Raw genomic sequence first — 24,832 nt, forward strand, 5'->3', positions numbered from 1 at the left:
ATTTATTGTTAAAGTGATGCACCGTTATTTTACTATTATCCAGATACAACAATCTTATGCTGATTATACTCTGACATTTATTCCACAAATATACGTGTGTGTGTGTGTGTGTGTGTGTGTGTGTGTGTATTCCTGTGCATGCAGATAAATCGGCTAAATTGTCTAGGGTAAATCATCCACTCCATCTTAAAATACTGCTAAATTAAGATTAGCTGGCTAGTGGCCAGTCATTAATGACCTAATTAATGTTTTAATCCTAGTTTCCTTCTTCCTATTCCGACAGTGCCCAGTAAAAGATTCTGCTATTGCCAAATTGCAAAACGCAACAATTCTTTTTTTACAGTATAAAGAACATGATGTCCCACAGATAAATACTGTAGTTGTGGTTCATGACGGCAATTTTTTTGAATTAACTGATCCTGATTTTTACAATACTATGAAGCGAGTTGTACGATCATCGTTTTCACTTTCCTAATTGGAGATCTGATGCAGTGATCCAATTCATGGACAATGAAAGAAAGATTCGAACCCTCGCATTCTTTCCCTTCTGCTGTCTCTCTTCACACAGCACACAATGCTTGCTCCTCTCCTGTTTCTCTTTGCTTCTTCTTCCTCTCCCTCCCAGCTCTGTCTTTCTTCCCATAGCTGGGGTGGCCTCTTGAGCCTAATTTCTTCCGATTGTCCAAGTTATACGCATTCTCTCTCATAAAATGCTGCACAGCCTTCCCAAGGAAGTTCAAGTTACTTGAACTTACCTTTCACGTCTTCCTTGCTCGATTCTGCTTTCTCTTTCATGCTGTTGCAATTTCCAGTCTTCCAGTATTTTCCAAACTTGGAAAAAGGGCTGTTGCTGGTAGGAGATGAATTTAGGCCTGGAAAATTCCTCCTTGCTGGGGAATGTCAAACTTCAGGAGTGGGGAGGGGGGGGGAGGGAAAGGACTAGTTAACCCTTTATTACCGAGCCACTGATGCTAGCTAGCTCTGGGCATTGCACAGTCCTAGACCTGGGACATGTTAAGAGGAAGCATAGTTACCTTTCCTACTCGGTGCCCCAGACAGGCATAGCATTGATCTTTATGTGCTGTCCCAGCAGATTCTTAGTCCTTCCACACCCTGACAGCTGCCACAGCTGTACCCCTGGATCTTTTCCAAAAACCTGGGAGAGCTCTTCTATTCCAGGAAAATGACAGGGCACACATAAGGGAGCATATCCTAGTTTCCCCCCCCCTTAAATTCTCTAAGATACCAGGATAGACAAGTTTCTGATTCTGTGACTGATTTTTGCTAGGAACACTAGAAATGAAAGCCACCACACTCACATGTGATATATTTGGAAGGGGGGGGCACCAAGCCCAAAGTATAAAGCTCCACCCTAAAGCTACAAATAACTACAATGGAAAACATACAACCAGAGTAACCGATCAGTGCAGGGCCAGGAAAATGCTGGGGGTTGTCAATAAAACTGGCTGATCTATTTTGTTTCAGCATGTCAAATTCTAGTTTCACCGTCTGAAGCATGTGCATGGAACGTAGGTTCCATATGCATGCATGTTTACTGTGAGAATTAAAGGAACATGAGGACATTGGGATATATTATGAGCGGCTGGCAAGTAGCATATAATAATGGAAAAAGCAGAAGGCACCATTTTTAAAAAAAGGCAACCAGTTATAATCACAACTGGGACCAGAATTTCCATTGATAAGCAAGTCGGTTGTTAAGTGAGTTCATCTGATTTTAACAACCTTCTTTGCCATGGTTCTTAAGAAAATCATTGCAGTTGTTAAAAAAATTACACAGCTGATAATCGAAGCAGGCTTCTCCCATTGACTTTGTCAGAGGTTGGCTAGGAAGATGGCAAAATGGTGATCAGATGACTCCAGGACCCTGCAATCAGTGGTGGGATTCAGCCCGTTTGCACCAGTTCGGTAGAACCGGTAGCTAATTTTTTTTGTTGCCCAGGCCCAGAATAGACTTCCAGGAGTGGCATCCACACAGAGAACCGGTTGTTCACATATTTGAATCCCACCACTGCCCCCGGCCATCATCAATACAGTTTATGTAGATTGCCAAACGCCCACATTTTGATCATGTGATCATTGCTGCAATGGCCTTAAATGTGAGGATCGGTCGTCACTTGTGCCATTGTAACTTTGAACAGTCACTCAGTGAATGGTTGTAAGTTAAGAACTTCCTGTACAGAAATGCTTATTCACAGCTCTGCCATTGGCAAAAACCAACAATTCACACACACCCATGATTATGAGAACTAAGCACTTTAAAATCAATGAAAGCTCAGATTCCAAACTCCAAATTAAGGTAACCCATTCTGGGCTGGCAAAATGGTCCTTACGGTAGAAGCTTACTCTCCCTGTGCATTCTTACCAACAACTTCTGTGGGGTAAAGCAGTGACTTCTCTAGCAGCTGTTGCAACCCACTCCTGCGAGTGGGAATTGCTATATTAGGACGTCCAGCAGAAAATCAAAGCTTAGGTGTTGTTTGTTCTGTTCCCTCTCCCTGTACACAGCTAGAAAGGTCCTTACATTTGCTTCCACAGCCTAGCCTAGCTCCAGGGTCAGGAATTCACCAACCATCTATTTTGGGGGCGTATCTGATTTCGGTCCCTTGTGTTGCCATTTTGAGGGCATGAACTGCCTGGAGTATATACTTGTATAAAGACCACAGAGAAAAATGACTATCTATCTTTTAGCCGTTTGGAGGAAGAACATGCTAGGAATTTTCAGAAAATCAGCAGGAAGATAAGCCAAAGATTTCTCTAAATTGTCAAAGAGAAGAAGAGGTTTGTGAAAGACAGAATATATTTCTTTTGGTTTTAGGGAGGTTTTTTTTGTTTTTTTAACAGGGGCTGCCTACTACGGCTGTAAACCATGATGTTTGTAAAGCAGGACATCACCATAACCCAATCTTAGGACCTTTTTTGAGGTGATTGTTAAGCAAACATAACAGAGTATAGGCTCATTAAGCAAACCCGTTGTTTGCTATGGAGCATTTTTTGCCAAAAACTGACAGTAAATGCTGGTTTTCAGTTAAATAATCGTAAATTGTGGTCATGAGACTACAGGATGCTGCAAATGTCTGTAAATGCAGGCTGGTTGCCTAGCACCTAAAGTGAGGTCACATGACTGGGGGGGTCTACCCTTCATAATTTTGAAACCTGGTCATAAGTACCTTTGGCATTATGGGAACTAAACAACTCATCATAAGTTGAGGACTACATATATAACTCTCATATTCTTATACTGCAAGACATTCTGCAACTTTGATAGAGCTAATAAAAGTGTTACCCCAGATGCAAGGGTAATTTTATACATATTTTCACCTATACATACTTACACACAATATACAGGCAGTCCTCGACTTACGACCACAATTGAATCCAAAATTTACGTTGCAAAGTGAGAAATTTGTTAAGTGAGTTTTTGCCCCATTTTACAACCTTTCTTGCCATATTGGTTAAGTCACAGGTCGGCAACCTGCGGCTCCGGAGCCGCATGCGGCTCTTTGAGCCGTCTCTTGCGGCTCCCAGCCGCCCGGTGCGCGCGCACCTCTTCCAACGGGCAGTGGTGCGCGCGCACCTCTCCAAATGGAGAGTGGCACCGCCCGTTTGGAGAGGTGCACGCGCACCTCCCCGAATGGGCGGAGGTGCGCGCGCACCTCCCCAAACCTTTGGAGAGGTGCGCGCGTACCTCCGCGCGAATGGGCAGCGGTGCCGCTCTTTCAGGAAGCCCGCCGCGGCCCGTCTGTGAAGCTGCCGAAAGCGGCAGCTTAGCAGACGGGCCGCGGCAGCTTCCGCAAAGAGCGGCGCCCCTGCCCATTCCGAGAGGTGCGCGCGCACCTCTCCGAACGACCGGAGGTGCGCGCGTACCTCCACGCGAATGGGCAGCGGTGCCGCTCTTTCAGGAAGCCCGCCGCGGCCCGTCTGTGAAGCTGCCGAAAGCGGCAGCTTAGCAGACGGGCCGCGGCAGCTTCCGCAAAGAGCGGCGCCCCTGCCCATTCCGAGAGGTGCGCGCGCACCTCTCCGAACGACCGGAGGTGCGCGCGCACCTCCCCAAACCTTTGGGGAGGTGCGCGCGTACCTCCGCGCGAACGGGCAGCGGTGCCGCTCTTTCAGGAAGCTCTTTCAGAAAGCTGCCGCTTTCGGCAGCTTCCTGAAAGAGCGGCGCCGCTGCCCCTTCGCACGGAGGTACGCGCGCACCTCCCCAAAGGTTTGGGGAGGTGCGCGCGCACCTCCGGTCGTTCGGAGAGGTGCGCGCGCACCTCTCGGAATGGGCAGGGGCGCCGCTCTTTGCGGAAGCTGCCGCGGCCCGTCTGCTAAGCTGCCGCTTTCGGCAGCTTCACAGACGGGCCGCGGCGGGCTTCCTGAAAGAGCGGCACCGCTGCCCATTCGCGCGGAGGTACGCGCGCACCTCCGGTCGTTCGGAGAGGTGCGCGCGCACCTCTCGGAATGGGCAGGGGCGCCGCTCTTTGAGGAAGCTGCCACGGCCCGTCTGCAAAGCTGCCGAAAGCGGCAGCTTTGCAGACGGGCCGTCGCCATCGGGCAACCGGGAACCGGTTCCATCTCATTTTTAAAAAAATGGCAGCCGCGTGCGTCCGCGCATGCGCAAAAAACCTTTTTGCGCATGCGCGTGCATGGACACACGCACGCGGCTCCCTCTTTTTTTAATTTGTGATGGAACCGGTTCCCAGTGGCTCTTTTTCTTTTTTAGGTTGCCGACCCCTGGGTTAAGTGAATCACTGCAGTTGTTAAGTTAGTCACATGGTTGTTAAGTGAACCTGGCTTCCCCACTGATTTTGCTTGTCAGAAGAGGATCCCATGACTCCGGGACACTTCAACCATCATAAATATGAACCAGCTGTCAAGCATCCAAATGTAAATCACGTGACCATGGGGGTGCTGCAATGGTCATAAGTGTGAAAAATGGACATAACTCACTTTCAGTGACATTGTAATTTCGAACTCTCACTAAGCAAACTGTTGTAAGTCGAGAACTGCCTGTATATCATCATCATTTTAGCCACTGTCTGTGCACTGTATGATGAAGGCCTCTTCCACATGTTTCCAATCTATACGGTTCTGAGCTTTCTTTTGCCAATTGGGCCTGCCATACTTGCTGATGTCGTCCATCCATCTTGTCTCTTTTGTGGATGCTTTTTATCAAATGGGATCTGTTAGAGATTAAACTTGATTTGGGTGACAATATTATATAATGGAGTAAAAGCACCTTTAAGGAGTTAAACGGTCTAAGGGTGTGGCTGTAATTATTCCACATAAAAGAGAGTTAGATGTTACACGTAGTTGCTCTTGTATATGTGTTTGATGTTAGTGTTTGGATACCTCTTGTTCTCTTGTTTGCTAACTTGATATTTATTCTCTCAAGAATCAACTGCTTGCTACAGTGTATATTGTTTTTGATATTGGTAAGCAGCTTTTGTATTTTGATACTATGTTTTTTATGGACTGACTTTTATGTGCATGATACTGGATTGATACTTGGACTATTTCTTACTGTGTTTCTTTTTGTTGTCTGAGTAAAAATAAGTTATAAAACTCGTGTTAGTGCATTACTGTTTGCCTAAAAGTCCCAGTACAACTTCCACTGTGTATTAATAATACTCTGTTAAACAAACCATTTTTTCAACAACATATTCTAACAATGGTTATGGGCCCAGATCCAGTGTGGTGCTGAGGACAGGCACAGTATTGTATTTATATTTCCTAACTGAGTTTTCAAATTCAAACAATGGCACAAGGACTATTCAATCCATTCTGCATTACCCGGCTTAATGGGTCAAACTACGTATCCTGGTCTACACAATGTAGTTTGCTATTACAAAATCAAGGTCTTTGGAAAATAGTCCATAATCCTCCTGATGTAACTGCCTGGGATCCAACTAATGAAGAAGATAACAAGAAGATTGTAGACTTCAATAAAGACAATGATAAGGCTTTATCTATTATTGGGCTAACATTAGGAGACCAACAGCTAGTCCATGTGCGTGGAGAAGAGTCTGCTGCTAAATGTTGGGCTAAGTTGAAAAAGATTTTTGTTCGGGACAGTGTTGGTGCTCATATAAATCTTACCAGAAAGCTATTTAGAGCTAGACTGGAAAAGAATGGCGATATGTTAGCTCACCTTAACTTTATAAAAGCAACTTTGTTGGAACTGCAAGAAAAAGAACTTATTTTCTCAGAGCTTCACCAGGTTTACATCATTTTATCATCATTGGATGAGAGCTACGATGCCTTTGTATCGTCCTTGGAGGTTTTGTCCAAAGAAGACCTAACTGTTTCTTCAATAACTGGAAGGTTGTTGGAAGAATCAAGATGTCGTATGGAGAGAAAACAGTTGAGAGAGCCATTGCAACAAGAAATAAAGAAGACTGAATCTGCTTATATTTTAAGGAAATGCTTTAATTGTGGGTTAAAGGGACATATTGCTAAGTTTTGTCAGAATAGTAATTGTCAGAGAAAGGAAAGCCATAGAAAGAATAAAAAGCTGATTAATGTAGCTGTAGCTAATAGAACTACTAATAACCACAATTGGTGGGTGGTAGATAGTGGAGCTACACACTGTATTTCAAAAATAAAAAGGGATTTTGAGAATATAAGGTCTAGTAAAAAATATATTTCTATGGCTAATGGCTGGAGAGTCAAGGTCTCTGGAGAGGGTAAGGTTTACTGTTCATTTTTAAAACAAAATTTGGAAATGCTATATGTTCCCAGATGTGATTATAATCTATTATCAGTTAAGGCATTATTGGAAGCAGGTTTTAAAGTTACTTTCCAAGGGGAGGAATGTCTTATTCAAAAGAATGAAGTGAACTTAATAGCTAATATGAAAGACAGTTTGTTTGTAATTAGCAATGATCCTATTATAATGGCTACTACTTGTACAAATCAAAAACCACATGATGAATGTATTCATTTATTACATAGAAGATTGGGTCATGTGAATTTTAATACACTAAAAAGAACTGTAGCTTTGTCTAATGGGTTTAAGTTAAAGGCTTGTAAGAAATATCTGCAGTGTAACGTATGTGGTAGAGAAAAGAGCAGGGCAGCACCAGCTAATAGGTTAGATGGATTTAAAACCACAACTCCATTAGAACTGGTATTTATGGATTTGATAGGTCCTATGAAACCCAGTTTAGGGGGTGCTTGCTACATATTAAATATTCTAGACCATTACAGCAGATATGGGTTCTGTTATCTCCTTACGTCAAAAACTGAAACTATACAAACAATATCTAATTGGCTCAAGTTTGTACAAAGGAAAACTCAGTTAAATGTAAAAACCATAATAACAGACAATGGAACTGAGTTTGTTAATAAACAGTTCAATGAGCTGTTAGTTTCAGAGGGAATAGAGCATAGACGTACAGCTCCTTATAGACCTCAGCATAATGCATTTGTTGAACGGAGGGGCCAAACATTGCAAGCTATGATTAGATCTATGATTGAAGATTCTGGTTTACCTGATAGCTTATGGGGAGAAGCAGCAAAATGTGCTAATCATATTTTAAACAATGTGGTTAGTTCAGCTACAGGTAAAATTCCTTATACCTTATGGTATAAGAGAAAACCAAATCTTAGTTATATTCACACATTTGGGACACCTGCTTGGGTACATATTCCAAGTTCAATAAGAAATAAAGGAGAACATAGAGCTAAACAATTATTTTTTGTTGGCTATGAGTTAAACCATAAGTCTTATCGGTTCTGGGAGAAAGGTACTAAAAACATTTATTGTAGTTCTAGCGCTGTTTTTCAAGAACAGTCAGGCTGGGAAAGGGTAGAAGATATTGTATATATTCCTCAACAAGATTTAACTAACTCCTCAAATGAAAGTGATAAAGAAGAGGAGGAACCTGCTAGAGAGATCAAACAAGAACCACTGATAGTGGAGACAGGAGAGGAAGAAGATAATAATGTAAATGTACCTATAAGTCCAATAATTCTCAGAAGGTCTAACAGGGAAAGACGACAGCCTGATCGTTTCGAGGCAGGTTTAATTTGTCAAATAGACATTGAACCTTCTAATGTTGACGAAATAAAAATGTATCCTGAGAATGAAAGAAAGAATTGGAAAGTAGCTATGGATAAAGAAATAAAGTCTTTGCAAGATCTTAATGTTTATCAAGAGGTTAAAATACCTAAAACAGAAAAGTTAATTGGATGTAAATGGGTTTTTAAACTGAAAGAAAGTGTTACAGGAGAGGTAATACATAAAGCAAGATTAGTTGCTCAAGGATTTGCACAGAATAATAGTGATTATGATGAAGTATTTTCCCCAACGTTAAGAGCTTCCACTCTTAGGGCTGCTTTAGTTTGGGCAGCAAATAAGAATTATAGTATAAAACATGTAGATATTGAAACTGCTTATTTGCATGCAACATTAAACCATGATATATATATGAAAGTTCCATCAGGAATAGAAAGTAAGGTAGGGTACTGTTGGAAACTGAATAAGAGTTTGTATGGTTTAAAACAGTCAGGTTATGAGTGGAATAGATGTTTAGTAAAAGAGTTAAATAGTTTGGGATTTAAAGCTAGTATTGCAGATCCTTGTTTATTTATAAAACAGCAAAATAGTGAATTATCATTGTTATTATTATTCACTGATGATATTGCTATTATAGCAAAAGATGAAACAGAAACTGAAAGAATAATTTCAGGGTTAAAAAGAAAATTTAGAGTAAAAGATCTAGGAGCTATTAGTCATTATCTAGGGCTGGATATTGTCAGGACTAGTAAAGGATTTAAATTGTCTCAAGCTAAGAAAATTAATGGTTTGCTGAAACGTTATAATATGGAAAACTGTAAACCAGTAAAAACACCTATGGTTCAAGGTTTTGAGAGTTCAGCAGATAACAGCAATGTCTTTGATAAAAAGATATATCAATCATTAATAGGCAGCTTGATGTATTTATGTAACTGGTCAAGACCTGATATAGCATTTACAGTTAATCATTTAGCTAGATATTGTGAGAATCCTACAACCAGATGTTGGCAAGGTGCGAAAAGAGTTTTAAGATATTTGAAGCACACCATACATTATTCTCTATATCTAGAGCCAACAAAGGAATTGGAACTAAAAGCATTTGCAGATGCTAGTTTTGCATCTGATACTGTAACCAGGAAATCCACTTCAGGATTGGTTGTATTATTGGGAAACGCTTTAGTAGGATGGAGGTCTAACAGACAGAAGCATATAAGCTTATCAACAACTGAATCCGAATTTTCTTGTTTATCTTTATTATGTACTGAGCTATTGGTATGGAAACAATTATTGTTTGATATGGGTTTAAATTGTAATGAACCAATAAAAGTGTATGAAGACAATCAAGCAGCTATAAAATTAGCAACTAATGCTGCAGTGAAAACTAGATCAAAACATACGGATCTACGGTATCTAAATGTCAGACAATGTGTTAAAGATAATTTGATTAAACTGGAATATTGTGCAACTGAAGATAATATTGCTGACCAGTTTACTAAAGCTCAGGGTGCTATAAAGCATAAATCTGTTTGTGATATGTGTAATTTGAGATTGTAAAAATATATGTATAATATGCCACCCAAAAGGGGAGATTGTTAGAGATTAAACTTGATTTGGGTGACAATATTATATAATGGAGTAAAAGCACCTTTAAGGAGTTAAACGGTCTAAGGGTGTGGCTGTAATTATTCCACATAAAAGAGAGTTAGATGTTACACGTAGTTGCTCTTGTATATGTGTTTGATGTTAGTGTTTGGATACCTCTTGTTCTCTTGTTTGCTAACTTGATATTTATTCTCTCAAGAATCAACTGCTTGCTACAGTGTATATTGTTTTTGATATTGGTAAGCAGCTTTTGTATTTTGATACTATGTTTTTTATGGACTGACTTTTATGTGCATGATACTGGATTGATACTTGGACTATTTCTTACTGTGTTTCTTTTTGTTGTCTGAGTAAAAATAAGTTATAAAACTCGTGTTAGTGCATTACTGTTTGCCTAAAAGTCCCAGTACAACTTCCACTGTGTATTAATAATACTCTGTTAAACAAACCATTTTTTCAACAACATATTCTAACAGGATCCATTCTATGACTGCCTTGGTCCACCTGCCATCAGTTCTTCTTGCTATGTGACCAGCCCTGTTTCCATTTCAATTCTTTTACTCTCTTGATCACATCATATATATTTTATATCTCAGTAGCTTTCTTTAATTGGGTATTGTTGCATCCGAAGTTCCAGATGCATGTCACTTTCAAGGACCTGTTGGCCAAATATAGACAATTTCTGGCTTTAAAATAACGTTCAATCAGCACCGCTTCACGCCAATAATTTCTACTGCAGTACTTAATGTCACTTATTTTTACTTTGTCTGAAAACATCCCTCAGGATTTTGACTTACAATAATTCTGTGATACAGCTTTTTGTTGCTTAAAGCTGTACAGTTAGCATCTGATTAGCTGATATTGACATTTCCTAGCACTTGTGATTTTGCCAGCTATTTGAGCATGTTAATACATTTGATTTTGTCTATATTTTTTCTGCTTACTACCACAAAAGGTTATTCATCCCGAGAGAGTCTAAGATTTAGGTTTCCTTAAATTAGTTTTGTTTCCAAATATGTGAGTAATTTATGAAGCATCATAACCCTTTAGTGGTAACTGTAAGACAAATTGGTACTACAGCTATAGACATCACAAGTAATACTTTTATCTTCCTCTCTGACAGAATGAAGCATTTTAATAACAATAAAATCATTATAGTTAGGAAAGACAATTTCATAGCATTTTGCCTCTGTGGCCAATCATATTCACCTGGGAAACACAATATTATTCTTAGTGCTTTCTGGAAAATGTTAATAGTTAATAGTTCCTCTAAGAATAAAATTTTCCCTGTGCATCTTCAAGTCAGTTTTGACTACAGGTGACTCATTATTTCTTGGCAATCCCATTTTCAGAAGTGGTTTGCATTGCTTTTGTCCTAGGGATGAGAGAGCATACTGACCCAGTCATTCACTTGGCTTTTGTGCCTATGACAGGATTAGAACTTAAGTCTTTCATTTTCTAGCCCGTGGTTTTAACCACTACACTAAAAAAATGGCTGTCTTAAACCTTAATTGGCAATACGCATTTCCTCCACAAATCTGAAGAATTCATCTTTAAAATGATATAGGCTAGTAGCCTTAAAATTTGCATTGCAAGCCAATAATTTGCCTTCCGTTTCATCATATACACTGGAAAGGAGCAGGGGGTTAGTAAATGGAAAGGCAGTGTCAAATCATTAATCCTAAATCCCAATAAACATACATTAATCAGTCACACAACCAAAATTAGACCTAGAGGATATAGTCCATTCCAACAGGACTGCATTTTTTTCCTTTTGTTTTTAGAAGAAACTAAGTTTTTAACTTAACATTTCTAAAGGTTGCTGCCTATTTGCTTACAATTTACTCCTTTGCACATGCACTTTTCCAGTTCACATCGCCAAAAGTACTTGTGTCTCAATCTTAGCAATTTAAAGACGTGTGGACTTCAACTCCCAGAAGTCCCCAGCCAGCTGACAAGGGAATTCTGGGAGTTGAAGTCCAGACATCTTGAAAAGTTGAGTCATGCGATTAGTTCAACAGTCCTACGGCTCTATTAATTAAGTTTTGCCTTGACAAAGAGGCAACCGTGTGCCAAAGAAACTCAACAAAACTCAAGCGAGCTCACAACACACTTCCTCTTCGCCTTTGTGCCTCTATATGACGTCAATAAAGTTTCAATTTGCTTCCTCTTTACATCCCTTCGCGCACGCGCACATTTAGACAGGGCGGAGATTGCGCGCGCGGGGGGGCGCCCAGTCCTTTGTTGTGCGCATGCGTAATACGGTAGGCTAGCGAAAATGAGGTCCGGGAAAGCGAGGCGGGGCCAAAGTATAAAAAGGCCACGTGGGCCGGTGTTCTCTTCTGTTTCAAATGGCGTCCAGCTTCAGGTGGGTGTTTGCGGCGGCGGGAACGGCGGAGTGGGGAGGTTTTCTTGGATCATTTTTATTTGCCGCTGTAATACTTTCAGCGATGACTTTTTAAAAAAAAAACAAGGAGAAGGTGAAAGCTGGACCTGTTGATCGTTTTAAAAAGTCTTGGAGGGGAATAAAAAGGGACTCCTTTAAGCAAAGGAGGATTGGAATGAGAATCCCAAAGGTGCTTTTGCAGGAGGCAATTGGACTGTGTTGTTTTTTCTTCGAAGGCGTTTCGCTTCTCATCCAAGAAGCTTCTTCAGCTCTGACTGCATGGCGGGGAATGGAAGGATTTATAGTCCTTGCAGACAGCTGGTCATTTGCATTTTTTTGGGAAAGTAGTGCAAATGAATGGCCAGCTGTCTGCAAGGACTATAAATCCTTCCATTCCCCCGCCATCCAGTCAGAGCTGGAGAAGCTTCTTGGGATGAGAAGCGAAAGGTCTTCAAAGGGAAAACAAAATCGCGGTTGCCTCTAGAAAAAGCATCTTTGGGCCAACTGTGACTCGCGGAGGATTGAGAATCTCCATAGACAATTGGAATAAGAAATAGGACTATGATAATGGGCGAGAGGATATGACCCTTGTAGAAAAAAGCCCTGGAGGATCCATGAAATGGGAATTGAATTCAGCCCCTTTTGCTTTTCCTTTGGTAGGTGGCATAGGAGTATTGCTATATCTAGATGAGAAGAACGTGGCAACAGGATTCTTCCAATGATGTTAGCACTGGGCACAGACTGCTGTGATGATAACCGTGCCCCCCCTTGCCTTTGACATCTTGGGGGACTGAGGAACAGAATCCTGGCCTGCCTGTTAGAATTTGTGATTGGGGAAGAAGCTCTTGGGAGTGCTTGATTGCTGGTGGTGACTGTCATGTTAGGGAAACACCAGTGCAGATAGTTTTCTACTTAACCACAGTTAGTTTAGTGACTGTTAAAAGTTACAACAGCACTGAAAAATGTGATGACTGCTTTTTCACACTTAACGACCATTGCAGCATCTCCGTGGTCACGTGATCAAAATTCAGATGTGTGGCAGCATAGAATAAATGTGCATGCATACCCATTTAATGAATAGATCTTCTTGGTGTCATGAAAAAGGGCAAGCAACAGAAGAAAAAATACTGCTTTGTGTCCCAAATAATTTAATTGTATCAAAGAGACCCACTTTGGTCTAGACCAGGGGTAGGCAACCTTGGCTCTTTTATGACTCATGGACTTCAACTCCCAGAATTCCTGAGTCAGCATGGCTCAGCTTGGAAACTTCTCTCTTTTCCCTCAAGATGGCTGGCTCAGGAATTCTGGGAGTTGAAGTCCACGAGTCATAAAAGAGCCAAGGTTGCCTACCCCTGGACTAGACTTTAGTGGTTAAGGCACCAGACTAGAAAGTGGGAGACTGTTGAGTTCAAGTCAGGCCTTAGCCATGAAAGCCAGCTGGGTGACTTTGTGCCAGTCACTCTCAGCCCAACTTTACTATACAAGGTGGTTGTGGGGGAAAATAGTATTCCTTCGTTGGGTTATTTGTAAAATTAAAATGGGATTCAAATAAATATCTTGAGTGGCAGGTACAATGAGGAGAGCATGTTAGAAAGTTTGATTTTTGCCTTAATATAACTCTGTGAAAGTGACCTACTTATTTGCCCCTCCTCCCATCTGTGTTTCCTTTAGATTTTGCAGATTTGATGATACCAGATCCTGGAAACTGGAAATTACTAGCAAACCACAAGCAGACGTAGATAGATGTTTCTGCAAATGGAAGACATGAAGGCATTCATACATGTGGAATGGTTGAGGGTTTGTGTCATGCTATTGTTGCCCAAAAAGAACTGATGGAAGTTAAAAAGTCTTTGAAACCATCCCTATTAATCAAATACAACGTTTCCTTAAAGGCAATAAAATGCTGACAGGAATTAGTCAACATTTAAAAGGCATGTCAGTTTTAACACTTGTGCCCATGCTCTTACACTTCTGCCTAGCTAGGAAGATCTCCGCTGATAAAGAAGATAGCATATTTCCTCTAACCATAAAAGCTATACTTCATGCTTTCTGGTGGTCATAAAAACACATTTCATTCACACCAAAGGCTAAAAAGTTGTACACTGCTCAAAAAAGTAAAGGGAACACTTAAACAACACAATGTAACTCCACGTCAATCACACTTCTGTGAAATCAAACTGTCCACTTAGGTAGCAACACTGACAATGTCACATGCTGTTGTGCAAATGGAAGAGACAACAGGTGGAAATTATAGGCAATGAGCAAGACATCCCCAATAAAGGAGTGGTTCTGCAGGTGGTGACCACAGACCACTTCTCAGTTCCTATGCTTTCTGGCTGATGGTTTGGTCACTTTTGAGTGCTGGTGGTGCTTTCACTCTAGTGGTAGCATGAGACAGAGTCTACAACCCGCACAAGTGGCTCAGGTAGTGCAGCTCATCCAGGATGGCACATCAATGCGAGCTGTGGCAAGAAGGTTTGCTGTGTCTGTCAGTGTAGTATCCAGAGCATGGAGACGCTACCAGGAGACAGGCCAGTACATCAGGAGACGTGGAGGAGGCCGTAGGAGGGCAACAACCCAGCATCAGGACCGCTACCTCTGCCTTTGTGCAAGGAGGAACAGGAGGAGCACTGCCAGAGCCCTGCAAAATGACCTCCAGCGGGCCACAAATGTGCATGTGTCTGCTCAAATGGTCAGAAACAGACTCCGTGAGGGTGGTATGAGGGCCCGACGTCCACAGGTGGGGGTTGTGCTTGCAGCCCAACACCGTGCAGGACGTTTGGCATTTGCCAGACAACACCAAGATTGGCAAATTCGCCACTGGCGCCCTGTGCTGTTCACAGATGAAAGCAGGTTCGCACTGAGCACATGTGACAGACGTGACAGGGTCTGGAGACGCCGTGGAGAACGTTCTGCTGCCTGCAACATCCTCCAGCGTGACCGGTTTGGCAGTGGGTCAGTAATGGTGTGGGGTGGCATTTCTTTGGGGGGCCGCACAGCCCTCCATGTGCTCGCCAGAGGTAGCCTGACTGCCATTAGGTGCCGAGATGACCCCTTGTGAGACCATATGCTGGTGCGGTTGGCCCTAGGTTCCTCCTGATGCACGACAATGCTAGACCTCATGTGGCTGCAGTGTGTCAGCAGTTCCTGCAAGATGAAAGCATTGATGCTATGGACTGGCCCGCCCGTTCCCCAGACCTGAATCCAATTGAGCACATCTGGGACATGTCTCACTCCATCCACCAATGCCACGTTGCACCACAGACTGTCCAGGAGTTGGGGGATGCTTTAGTCCAGGTGTGGAAGGAGATCCCTCAGGAGACCATCTGCCACCTCATCAGGAGCATGCCCAGGCGTTGTAGGGAGGTCATACAGGCACGTGGAGGCCACACACACTACTGAGGCTCATTTTGACTTGTTTTAAGGACATTACATCAACATTGGATCAGCCTGTAGCGTTGTTTTCCACTTCAATTTTGGGTGTAACTCCAAATCCAGACCTCCGTGGGTTGATGAATTTGATTTCCATTGTTAATGTTTGTGTGATTTTGTTGTCAGCACATTCAACTATGTAAAGAACAAAGTATTTAATAGGAATATTTCATTCATTCAGATCTAGGATGTCTTATTTTTGTGTTCCCTTTATTTTTTTGAGCAGTGTACATAAACCTTGCTGATGTGCCAGTGTGTGATCAGCCACCCCAGAAACATGCTGTCTCCACTAGAGGGACTAATGGAAGCCTTGGAGGAAGCTGCCCGCCTAGATGGGAAGCACATGTACCAATTATGCAAAAAATGGACTTTGTTTAGGGACAGTGCTTTTTTTGTAAAAGAAAAAGGTGCCGGAACCCACACATGTCATACAACCCACCTTGCCTATCCTACGAGGTTCCATCCCAAAAAAGGTGCCGGAACTCCGTTCTGAGCGTTCTATGAGAAAAAAAGCCCTGTTTAGGGATGAAGCGGGGAAAACCAATTTGACTAAATAAAGGTACTTTAAAAAAAATAGTAACATTGATCTTTTTTCTATGTAATCACTGAGCAAGTAATATGTTAAGATTTTTGCCTTTCCTAATTTACGTTAACTTAAGATTTACAGTGAGAATGACCAGGGTTATGTATACTTGAGAGTTCTCTCTTCCTTTACTCTTTCCCTTGTCTTCATGTGTGTCAAAGTCTTTGTATGTCCTCGAGGTTAATGTAACTGTTAAATGTCTGTAAGCCCTAGAGACAAGAATTTTTAAATCCTGTTAGGAAATTGTTTTTTTTTTTAAAAGCCATATCTTAACCCTAGTTTGCCTGGTCAGCAAAATGGGGTGAAGAGAGCCATGTCCCCTTCTCTGTGGGCGCCCCGGACTTATGGAATCAGTTGCCTGATCTTCGCTCCTTCCGACGCGATCTGAAAACCTATTTATTTGAACAAGCCGGCCTGGCCTGATGGGGGATGTGTTGGGGTTTTTATTGTGGTTTTTTACTGTATTATTTATTGTTTTAGCTCGGGCTTTGTATTTAATTCTCTTTTTAACTTTTGTACTTTGTATTTTATATGTGCCCTGTTCACCACCCTGAGTCCTTCGGGAGAAGGGCGGTATACAAATATAATAAACTTAAACTTCTCTCTCTGTGCTTTTAAGAACAATCCCAAGTTTGTCAGGGAATGTTCTAAACTCATTTAAAAGTTGTTGTTAGCTGCGAAGTCGTGTCCGACCCATTGCGACCCTATGAACAACGTTCCTCCAGGCCTTCCTGTCCTCTACCATCTTCTGGAGTCCATTTAAGCTCACGCCTACAGCTTCAGTGACTCCATCCATCCACCTCATTCTCTGTCGTCCCATTTAAAAGTGTAAAGTTTTATTTTGGATTGTATGTATGTTTTAGCTAAGTGCATTGTGGATGGATTTTGCCTGCCTGTAAATGAGATGCCTATCTGCAGATGCCTACTTATTTCTGTCCTCACGTCTTTGTGTGTGCGTGCCTTCTGTTAGTACAAGCAGGGAAATAACCACTCTTTCCCAATAACATCTTTGAGCTTTGGACTTTCCAAATTCTGCCTGCAAACTCTTCACCCCACCCCATTCCACCTCTCCATCTCTTCCCCTGAGTATCCATTCCTCATTTCCTACCCAGTTGCTCTACAGATTCCCGCTGAATTAAATAATAGAATCAGAATGATTCCTGCATTGCAGCTAAAGGAACAACTTTTTTTGTAATTAAACTTGCATTTGAAAAGAAAAATTATAAATGAGTGGGAAAACTTTGTGTTTGCAATGAAAAGAGTAAACCTGTTCGTGTCAGAATCCATTTATATCACATTTCATAATTGTATAGATAGAACAACGTGCTATTTCTGGGGATTCTGCCATCTCTCCGAGGGGGGGGGGGAGAGGATGGTTACTAAAGCGATTTTCAAACAACAGGGGATGTTTTACTGGGGAAGGGAGGGGGGACAGACAGGTCTGGATTGTATCTTCATTTACAACTGAAAAGGAAAGCAATAACCATAAAACCAAGGAGAGTTCCCTTTCCCATGGAAGGACCTGACACCTAGCAACTGACGACAGCCTGACCAAATGGATGAGGGGAGGGGCTGGAATGGGAATGGTTTATATAGGATTGAAATGTAACTTTTCTCAGATTCCGTCTTGTATTCCCACAATCGATTCCATCCTAGTAAACATTTTCCTTTTGGACTAAACTTGCATCCAAGAGTTCTTATTTCCTAAGATGTGGATTGAGGTGGGTCCTGACAGTAGACGGAATCTGCTTTAAGAGTCAACCTGGAAGGGAAAACCTTACCGGGGGACTTTGCAACAAATAAAATGTCTGGCGACGAAGCAAGAGAGGAGGGAAGCCCCATGGAGGGGGAGTCTTCCCCCCAAATGGAATCCCAGAGACAATGGGAAGCTGAAGCAGCATATTCCCCCGGGGAAGAAGCGGTGGAGCAGTACGACCGAAAACCCCGGTGGTCGATGGGCGTTGGAAGGAAAAGTGAGTGGGAAAAGGCTTCGGGAGAAACGACCCTGAGGCGTAGTAACCACCAACCGGAATGGAGGCAAGAGATGGAGAGTTCCCTGCACGCCAGCGAGGAGGAGCGGATCCTGGAAAAGGCCATTGATCTGATGAAAGCAACCCTGAGTTCACTGAGGGAGGAGAGAGCTGAAAATCGCAACCGAGGCAGCGCCTGGGGACGCAACTGGAAAGGTAACGGAGGGGATCCAACACCTGAAACCCCGGGGCCATCCAATGGAACAGGAATTGCTGCCTCAGCAGTACCCACCCCCCCCCAGAACCACAGATGGGGACCAGGATGAGGAGCGATACCGGCCACGGCGCAGACAACGCTCCAGCCAAAGACTCCCGCCCCTGGAAGTCAAATTCAAGGGGGAGCCATCACGACTGGGATTTTTCCTAACCCAAGTCCTCAGCTACATGGAAGAGTACAGACGGGACATCCCCAGTGACAAAACACGCATCCGAATTGTGCAATCTGCCCTGGACGGGACGGCTACAGACTGGGTGGTGAACTTGCATGACTCCAACGCCCCAGAACTCAACGACTTCAACCGATTCATGTCATCTTTGAGGCGACGGTTCGAGGATCCTTTGGCTGACCGTAAGGCCCGGGAGAGAATCAAAACGGTGAGGCAGGGCAGGCGAGCAGTGGCTGATTATACCCAAGAATTCCGAGCCATTGCCAGCAAGCTGAACTGGCCAGAAGACATCCTCCTTAGCCACTTCAAAGACGGTCTGAACTACGACCTGTATGATGCTTGCCTGCCTCGAGGAGACCCACCCCACCTCGACGACTGGTACATCCTGGCGGAGGAAGTGGAAATATACCTACTGAAGAGACACCGCAGAGGAAAACCATGGGGCCGCCTGCCACCTGAGCAAACACGCGAGGGGGAAAAACCACCAGCCACAGCCAAAAAATCAACAAGTTGCTTCAACTGCGGGAGAGAGGGCCACCGTGCTGCAGAATGTCGTTCAAAAGCCCCCCCACGAAAACCAGAGGCATCATCCTCCAAGAAGCCGGGGAAGCCCCAAGGCAACACAAAAGAATCTTCCATGAAAGGGACAGAGGCTGTAGAGTCCACAATTCCTGCCAGGAACTGGGACTGGACTCCGGCCTGCACCGCAGGGACGGTGGACAACTCGGAAGACAGCTCAGAGGGAGAACCATTGGTAAGTGGACCCCTTCCACCCATACTTAAGACAGTGACTATATTAGCTTCCCCTATGCCTGAAGCAGCCAAAATAAAAGCTCTGATAGACTCTGGGTGCATCCGCTGCCTTATCAGCCCAACGCTGGTGGAGAGATTGAGCATCCCAGTGAGGAGGCTAAAACAACCAATCTCTTTTAGTCAATTAGATGGGACAATAGCAGGGGGAGGACCAGCCACCCTAGCCACTTTACCAATCCACCTATCACTGGGGCCCCATGAGGAGGACATAACGTTTATAGTGGCCCCAGGCATGGAATGCCCAATGATCCTAGGACTGGAATGGCTGAAGAAATGGAACCCCGGGATAAACTGGAGGACAGCAGAACTCAATTTCCCAAAGGGGGGGCAGAAGAACTTAGACTCCAAAAGCACCCCCCCAAACCAGAGGGAGGAGACAGCAGCAGTGGGGAAAGAGAAGGGATTACCAGAGATACCGGAGGAATACAGGGACCTGGCTGAGGTTTTCAGTGAGGAAAGAGCAGATGAGCTTCCCCCCCACCGCCCCACAGACTGCACCATAGAATTCAAACCTGGGGCAAAACTCCCAAAACCCAGGATGTATGCCATGAGCCCAAGGGAAATGGCAGAAATGGAGAGATTCATAAAGAAAAACTTAGAAAGAGGATTTATTGAGCCTGCCAAACCCAAAGTGGCCGCCCCGGTTCTGTTCAGGGAGAAGAAGGATGGGTCCTTTCGTTTGGTTGTGGACTATAGAAATTTGAACACAATTAGTGAATGTAATCTGTACCCCCTTCCCCTAATGAAGGATATGTTATCCCACCTATCGAAAGGAAAGATTTTTACCAAACTAGACCTGAGGGAAGCATACTACCGTATTAGGATTAAGGAAGGAGACGAATGGAAGACTGCATTCAACTGCCCAATGGGGTGCTATCAATTCAAAGTATTGCCATTCGGACTGCAAGGGGCCCCCGCAGTCTTTATGCAATTAATTAATGACGTGCTGAGAGAGCACCTATATAAGGGGGTCCTGGTTTACCTCGATGACATCCTTATCTTCACAGAAACCAAAGAGGAACATATCAAACTAGTCAGAGCAGTCCTGAAGAAGATGCGAGCTGCCCACTTATATGCTAAATTATCGAAGTGTGAATTCCATCAGGAAAAAATCGACTACCTGGGATATCGCATATCTCCAGAGGGCATCGAAATGGACCCTGAGAAGGTCAGGGCAGTACTAGAGTGGGCACCCCCCCGCACACGGAAGCAATTGCAAAGTTTCCTGGGGTTTGCAAACTTCTACCGCCAATTCATCCCTGCATTTGGCCAAATAGCCATGCCCCTCACAAATTTGTTGAAAACGAAGGGGGGGGGTCACCCGTGAAACCCAGCCAGCCTCTGAAATGGTCAATGGAATGTCAAGCAGCATTTGAAAGGCTAAAGAGACTTTTTTCTGCTGAACCTGTCCTAAAACACCCAGATCCCGACAAACCTTTTGTAATACAGGCAGATGCGAGTGATGTAGCGGTAGGAGCCGTACTATTACAAGAAAATGATGGGGGGACATTGCAACCATGCGCATACACATCCAGAAAACTCACAGAAACAGAACAACGCTGGCCAATATGGGAAAAAGAGGCATTCTCGTTGAGGTGGGCATTACTAACATGGCGCCAATTTTTAGAAGGAAATAAAATACCTTTCCAGGTCTGGACAGACCACAAAAATTTGGAAGCACTAAAAACGCCCAGGAAGCTCACTCCTAAGCAAGCCCGCTGGTCCCAACATTTTCACCGATTCAATTTCACTCTCAAACACTTACCGGGGGGAAAGAACTTCCTGGCAGATGCATTATCCCGCATGCCCCAATATAACAGCACAAGAGTTACTGACTTTAAACCACTTGTACCGGAACAACAACTGGCAGCACCAGTCACCACCAGGGCACAAGAAAAAATGAAGCCGAAGGTAGATAGCCAAACTGGAATAGAATTCAGGAAATCTTTGGAAAGTGATGAATGGTTCCAGAAAAATAAACATGTGTGCACAATTAAAGATGGACTGCCGTGGGTGGGGGAGAAGCTATATATACCTGCCACACAGAGAATCAATTTCATGCAACTGTGCCATGATACAAAATCAGCAGGACACTTTGGCTTTGTAAAAACCTTACACTTAACTAAAAGGCAATTTTGGTGGCCATCTATGAAAAAGGACATAGAAAGCTATGTGGGTAGCTGTCAAATTTGCGCGATGGCCAAAAGACTGCAAGGGAAACCGGCAGGTCTGTTACAACCGGTGGCAAACCCCTCAGCCCCATGGAAAGAAATAGCCATGGATTTTATCGTAGAACTGCCAGAAAGTAATGGAAACACCGTAGTCTGGACTGTCACAGATCTGTTCTCTAAGCAAGTACATTTCATACCTTGCTAAAAAATCCCGACTGCAAAAGCATTAGCAAAACTTTTTGTACAGCATATTTACAGATTGCACGGGGTACCACAACGCATCATATCTGACAGAGGGGTGCAATTTACGTCGGCATTTTGGAAAGAATTTTTATCCCTCTTAGGAACCACCCAAGGACTGTCATCTAGTCACCATCCTCAGACAGACGGAGCTTCTGAAAGACTTAATAATATACTTGAACAATATCTGAGATGCTATATTAATTTTCAGCAGTCCGACTGGACGGACCTACTGCCTTTTGCAGAAGTAGCATATAATAATGCAGTCCACTCAAGCACAGGTTACACTCCTTTTCAAGTAGCTACAGGCCAGAGTTTCAACCCAATACCAGAACTAACCCCAAAAGAACCGGTTATCCCTGATCTGAAGGAATGGATTGCTCAATTACAAAATACATGGCCAATCGTTAGGAAAGCGTTGGAAGATGCCAGAAAAGCATACAAGACACAGACAGACAAAAAAAGAACCGATCCCACACCATTTAGGGTAGGAGAGATGGTATATTTATCCACAAAATACCTGAAATCACTCCAACCCTGTAAAAAACTAGGACCAAAATATATTGGACCTTTTCCAATTAAAAGAATCATAAACCCAGTAACAGTTGAATTAGAACTACCCAAAAATCTTAGACGAATACACCCAACCTTCCACTGCAGTCTATTAAAGAGAGAACAACAATCACCACTACGAGAAAAAATCCCACCACCACCACCCCCCATCATGGTGGAAGGAGAACAACATTTTGAAGTGAAAGAAATCTTAGATTCCAGAAAACACCATGGAACGATACAATATTTAGTGGCATGGAAACACCTCCCCTCCTCAGAAAATGAGTGGGTTAACAAACTCCATGTTAAAGCACCTAAGCTGCTTAAGAGGTTTCATACAGAATATCCAAACAAACCAGGCTAACATTTATATGGTTTCTTTCCCCACAGATGGACTCATCTTTTTCTGAAAGGAGAGCCGAATGTCAGAATCCATTTATATCACATTTCATAATTGTATAGGTAGAACAACGTGCTATTTCTGGGGATTCTGCCATCTCTCCGGGGGGGGGGGGGAGAGGATGGTTATTAAAGCGATTTTCAAACAACAGGGGATGTTTTACTGGGGAAGGGAGGGGGGACAGACAGGTCTGGATTGTATCTTCATTTACAACTGAAAAGGAAAGCAATAACCATAAAACCAAGGAGAGTTCCCTTTCCCATGGAAGGACCTGACACCTAGCAACTGACGACAGCCTGACCAAATGGATGAGGGGAGGGGCTGGAATGGGAATGGTTTATATAGGATTGAAATGTAACTTTTCTCAGATTCCGTCTTGTATTCCCACAATCGATTCCATCCTAGTAAACATTTTCCTTTTGGACTAAACTTGCATCCAAGAGTTCTTATTTCCTAAGATGTGGATTGAGGTGGGTCCTGACAGTTCGAATCGTTTCTGTTTTTCTGCATGTTCTAGGAAGGAAGAGGTTTGGGCATTTTCAGTTACTTTATAAGCCATTTTCCCTGAAAAGGTGTTGAGACCTAATTTGATCTCAAAGAGTCTCTTGTGTTCTAAGCAATTGGGAGTAGAGAGCTAAGGCATTCTTCTCAATGTGCATTCTCCTGTGCTTGCTCATTTTCACCTGCAGATTATCCCAGAATTGAGGATTCAAAAGGGTTGGTAAAGTAGGGAAAGGGCTGCAGATATGCTTCCCCTTTCCCAGCCTCCCTGTATGTTGAGTTCTGGGAACATATATCCTCCTGATATTCTGTGTTTGTAGGCAATCTTATTTCTCCCCCCCCAAGGTATGCTTGATTTTTAAGTGCATATGCTTTGTCATTGTTGTTTCTGGACATCAAATAAACGGAGACATTATTTCCAAAATGCAGCCTGCCTCAGACTTAATTTCCTCGGCCTGCCTTTTTCTCCCAGCTTGGAATAAGATACGAACTGGATTTAACCTCCCAACAGAATCTTACAAAGGGAAGAATTGCCAGGAAGATGATCTGCACTTTGCCTCCTGGAATGGGCTGGCCTGTTGTTTCCTTCCTTTCCTAGTACCCGTTCTCCATTTGTCTTTTGCTTTTGGGAGACTGAGGATCTTATAGTGGAAGGTAAGGATATAATATTAAAACGCAGAAGGGGGAAGGACTCCATGTTAGAACCATCTCCAGTGATTCCCCCCCCCCCCCGGTCAGGCCATGTTTTTCCTCTTCTGCCTCCTTTCCCTCCCCATAGATTAGGATGCTTTTATACAAGTAATCCTTGACTTAGAACTGTTCATTTAGTGACTGTTTCGAATGACAACCATTTTTCACACAACTCTTCACACAGTGTCCCTGTGGTCATGTGATCAAACTTGGACATTTGGTAGCTGACTCATGACAGTTGTAGTGTCCCGGGATCATATGTTCACTTTTTTTGAGACCTGAAAAGGAAAAGTGGGGAAGCCAGATTCGCTTCACAACTGTGTTACTGACTTAAAACTGCAGTGACTCACTTAACTGTGGCAAGAAGGCAAAACTCAACTTAGCAACTGTCTTGCTTAGCAATGGAGATTTTGGCCTTGGCTGTGGTCATAAATTGAGCACTACTTGGACTTATGAAAAGCTGTGCTGAATATTGTAACCGTTGATTTTGTTCTATGGCAGACATGTCAAACACAAGGCCCGGGGGCCGGATCCGGCCCGCGAAGTGGTTTCATGTGGCCCGCGAAGCCATCCTGGAAACAGTGAGGGAACGGCCCCCACTACCTTGGCCCTGGCCCAGAGACCCTCCTTCTGCCAGAGACCCTCAGATCTGTCCCACTCCTGCCCAGGCCCCCATAGGCACCCTTGATGCGAACGCCATATGCACTCTAGCCACACCCACCCAGTAGGCCACGCCCACCCTGGCCATACCCACCCAGCCCCCTGAGGGCAACCACAATGCTGATGCGGCCCTCAATGAAATTGAGTTTGACACCCCTGTTCTATGGGCAAAAAAAAAAGTCAATTACTCTTGGAAGATTTGTAAGTGGAAACGAGGCACAACATTGAATAATCACCTAATCTCAGAAGAGGCATTAGGATGGCGAAACAACAATATAAACACAAGGTGGAGAACTACTTAGCAGACAACAATCCGAGGCAAGTATGGCAGGGACTGCAGCACTTAACCAACTACAAGGGCAG

At 43.4% G+C, this 24,832-nt stretch overlaps 1 protein-coding gene across 3 annotated transcripts in view; it reads right to left on the minus strand.

Annotated features, from left to right (window-relative positions):
* Positions 1–1,208, minus strand: part of LOC308676855 (protein kinase C and casein kinase II substrate protein 3-like) — a 58,540-nt gene extending 57,332 nt beyond the window's left edge. For 2 of the 3 annotated variants that reach the window (XM_081342890.1, XM_081342892.1), the window contains exon 1: positions 756–1,208. In XM_081342890.1, the coding sequence (XP_081199016.1) occupies positions 756–795 (40 nt within the window). In that variant the 5' untranslated portion in view covers positions 796–1,208. The remainder of the gene's footprint in view (positions 1–755) is intronic. The other variant, XM_081342891.1, reaches the window with a different exon arrangement.
* Between the last annotated feature and the right edge of the window lie 23,624 nt (positions 1,209–24,832).

The sequence above is a fragment of the Vipera berus genome (assembly GCF_964194415.1).
Source record: "Vipera berus genome assembly, chromosome: W".
NCBI lineage: Eukaryota > Metazoa > Chordata > Lepidosauria > Squamata > Viperidae > Vipera > Vipera berus.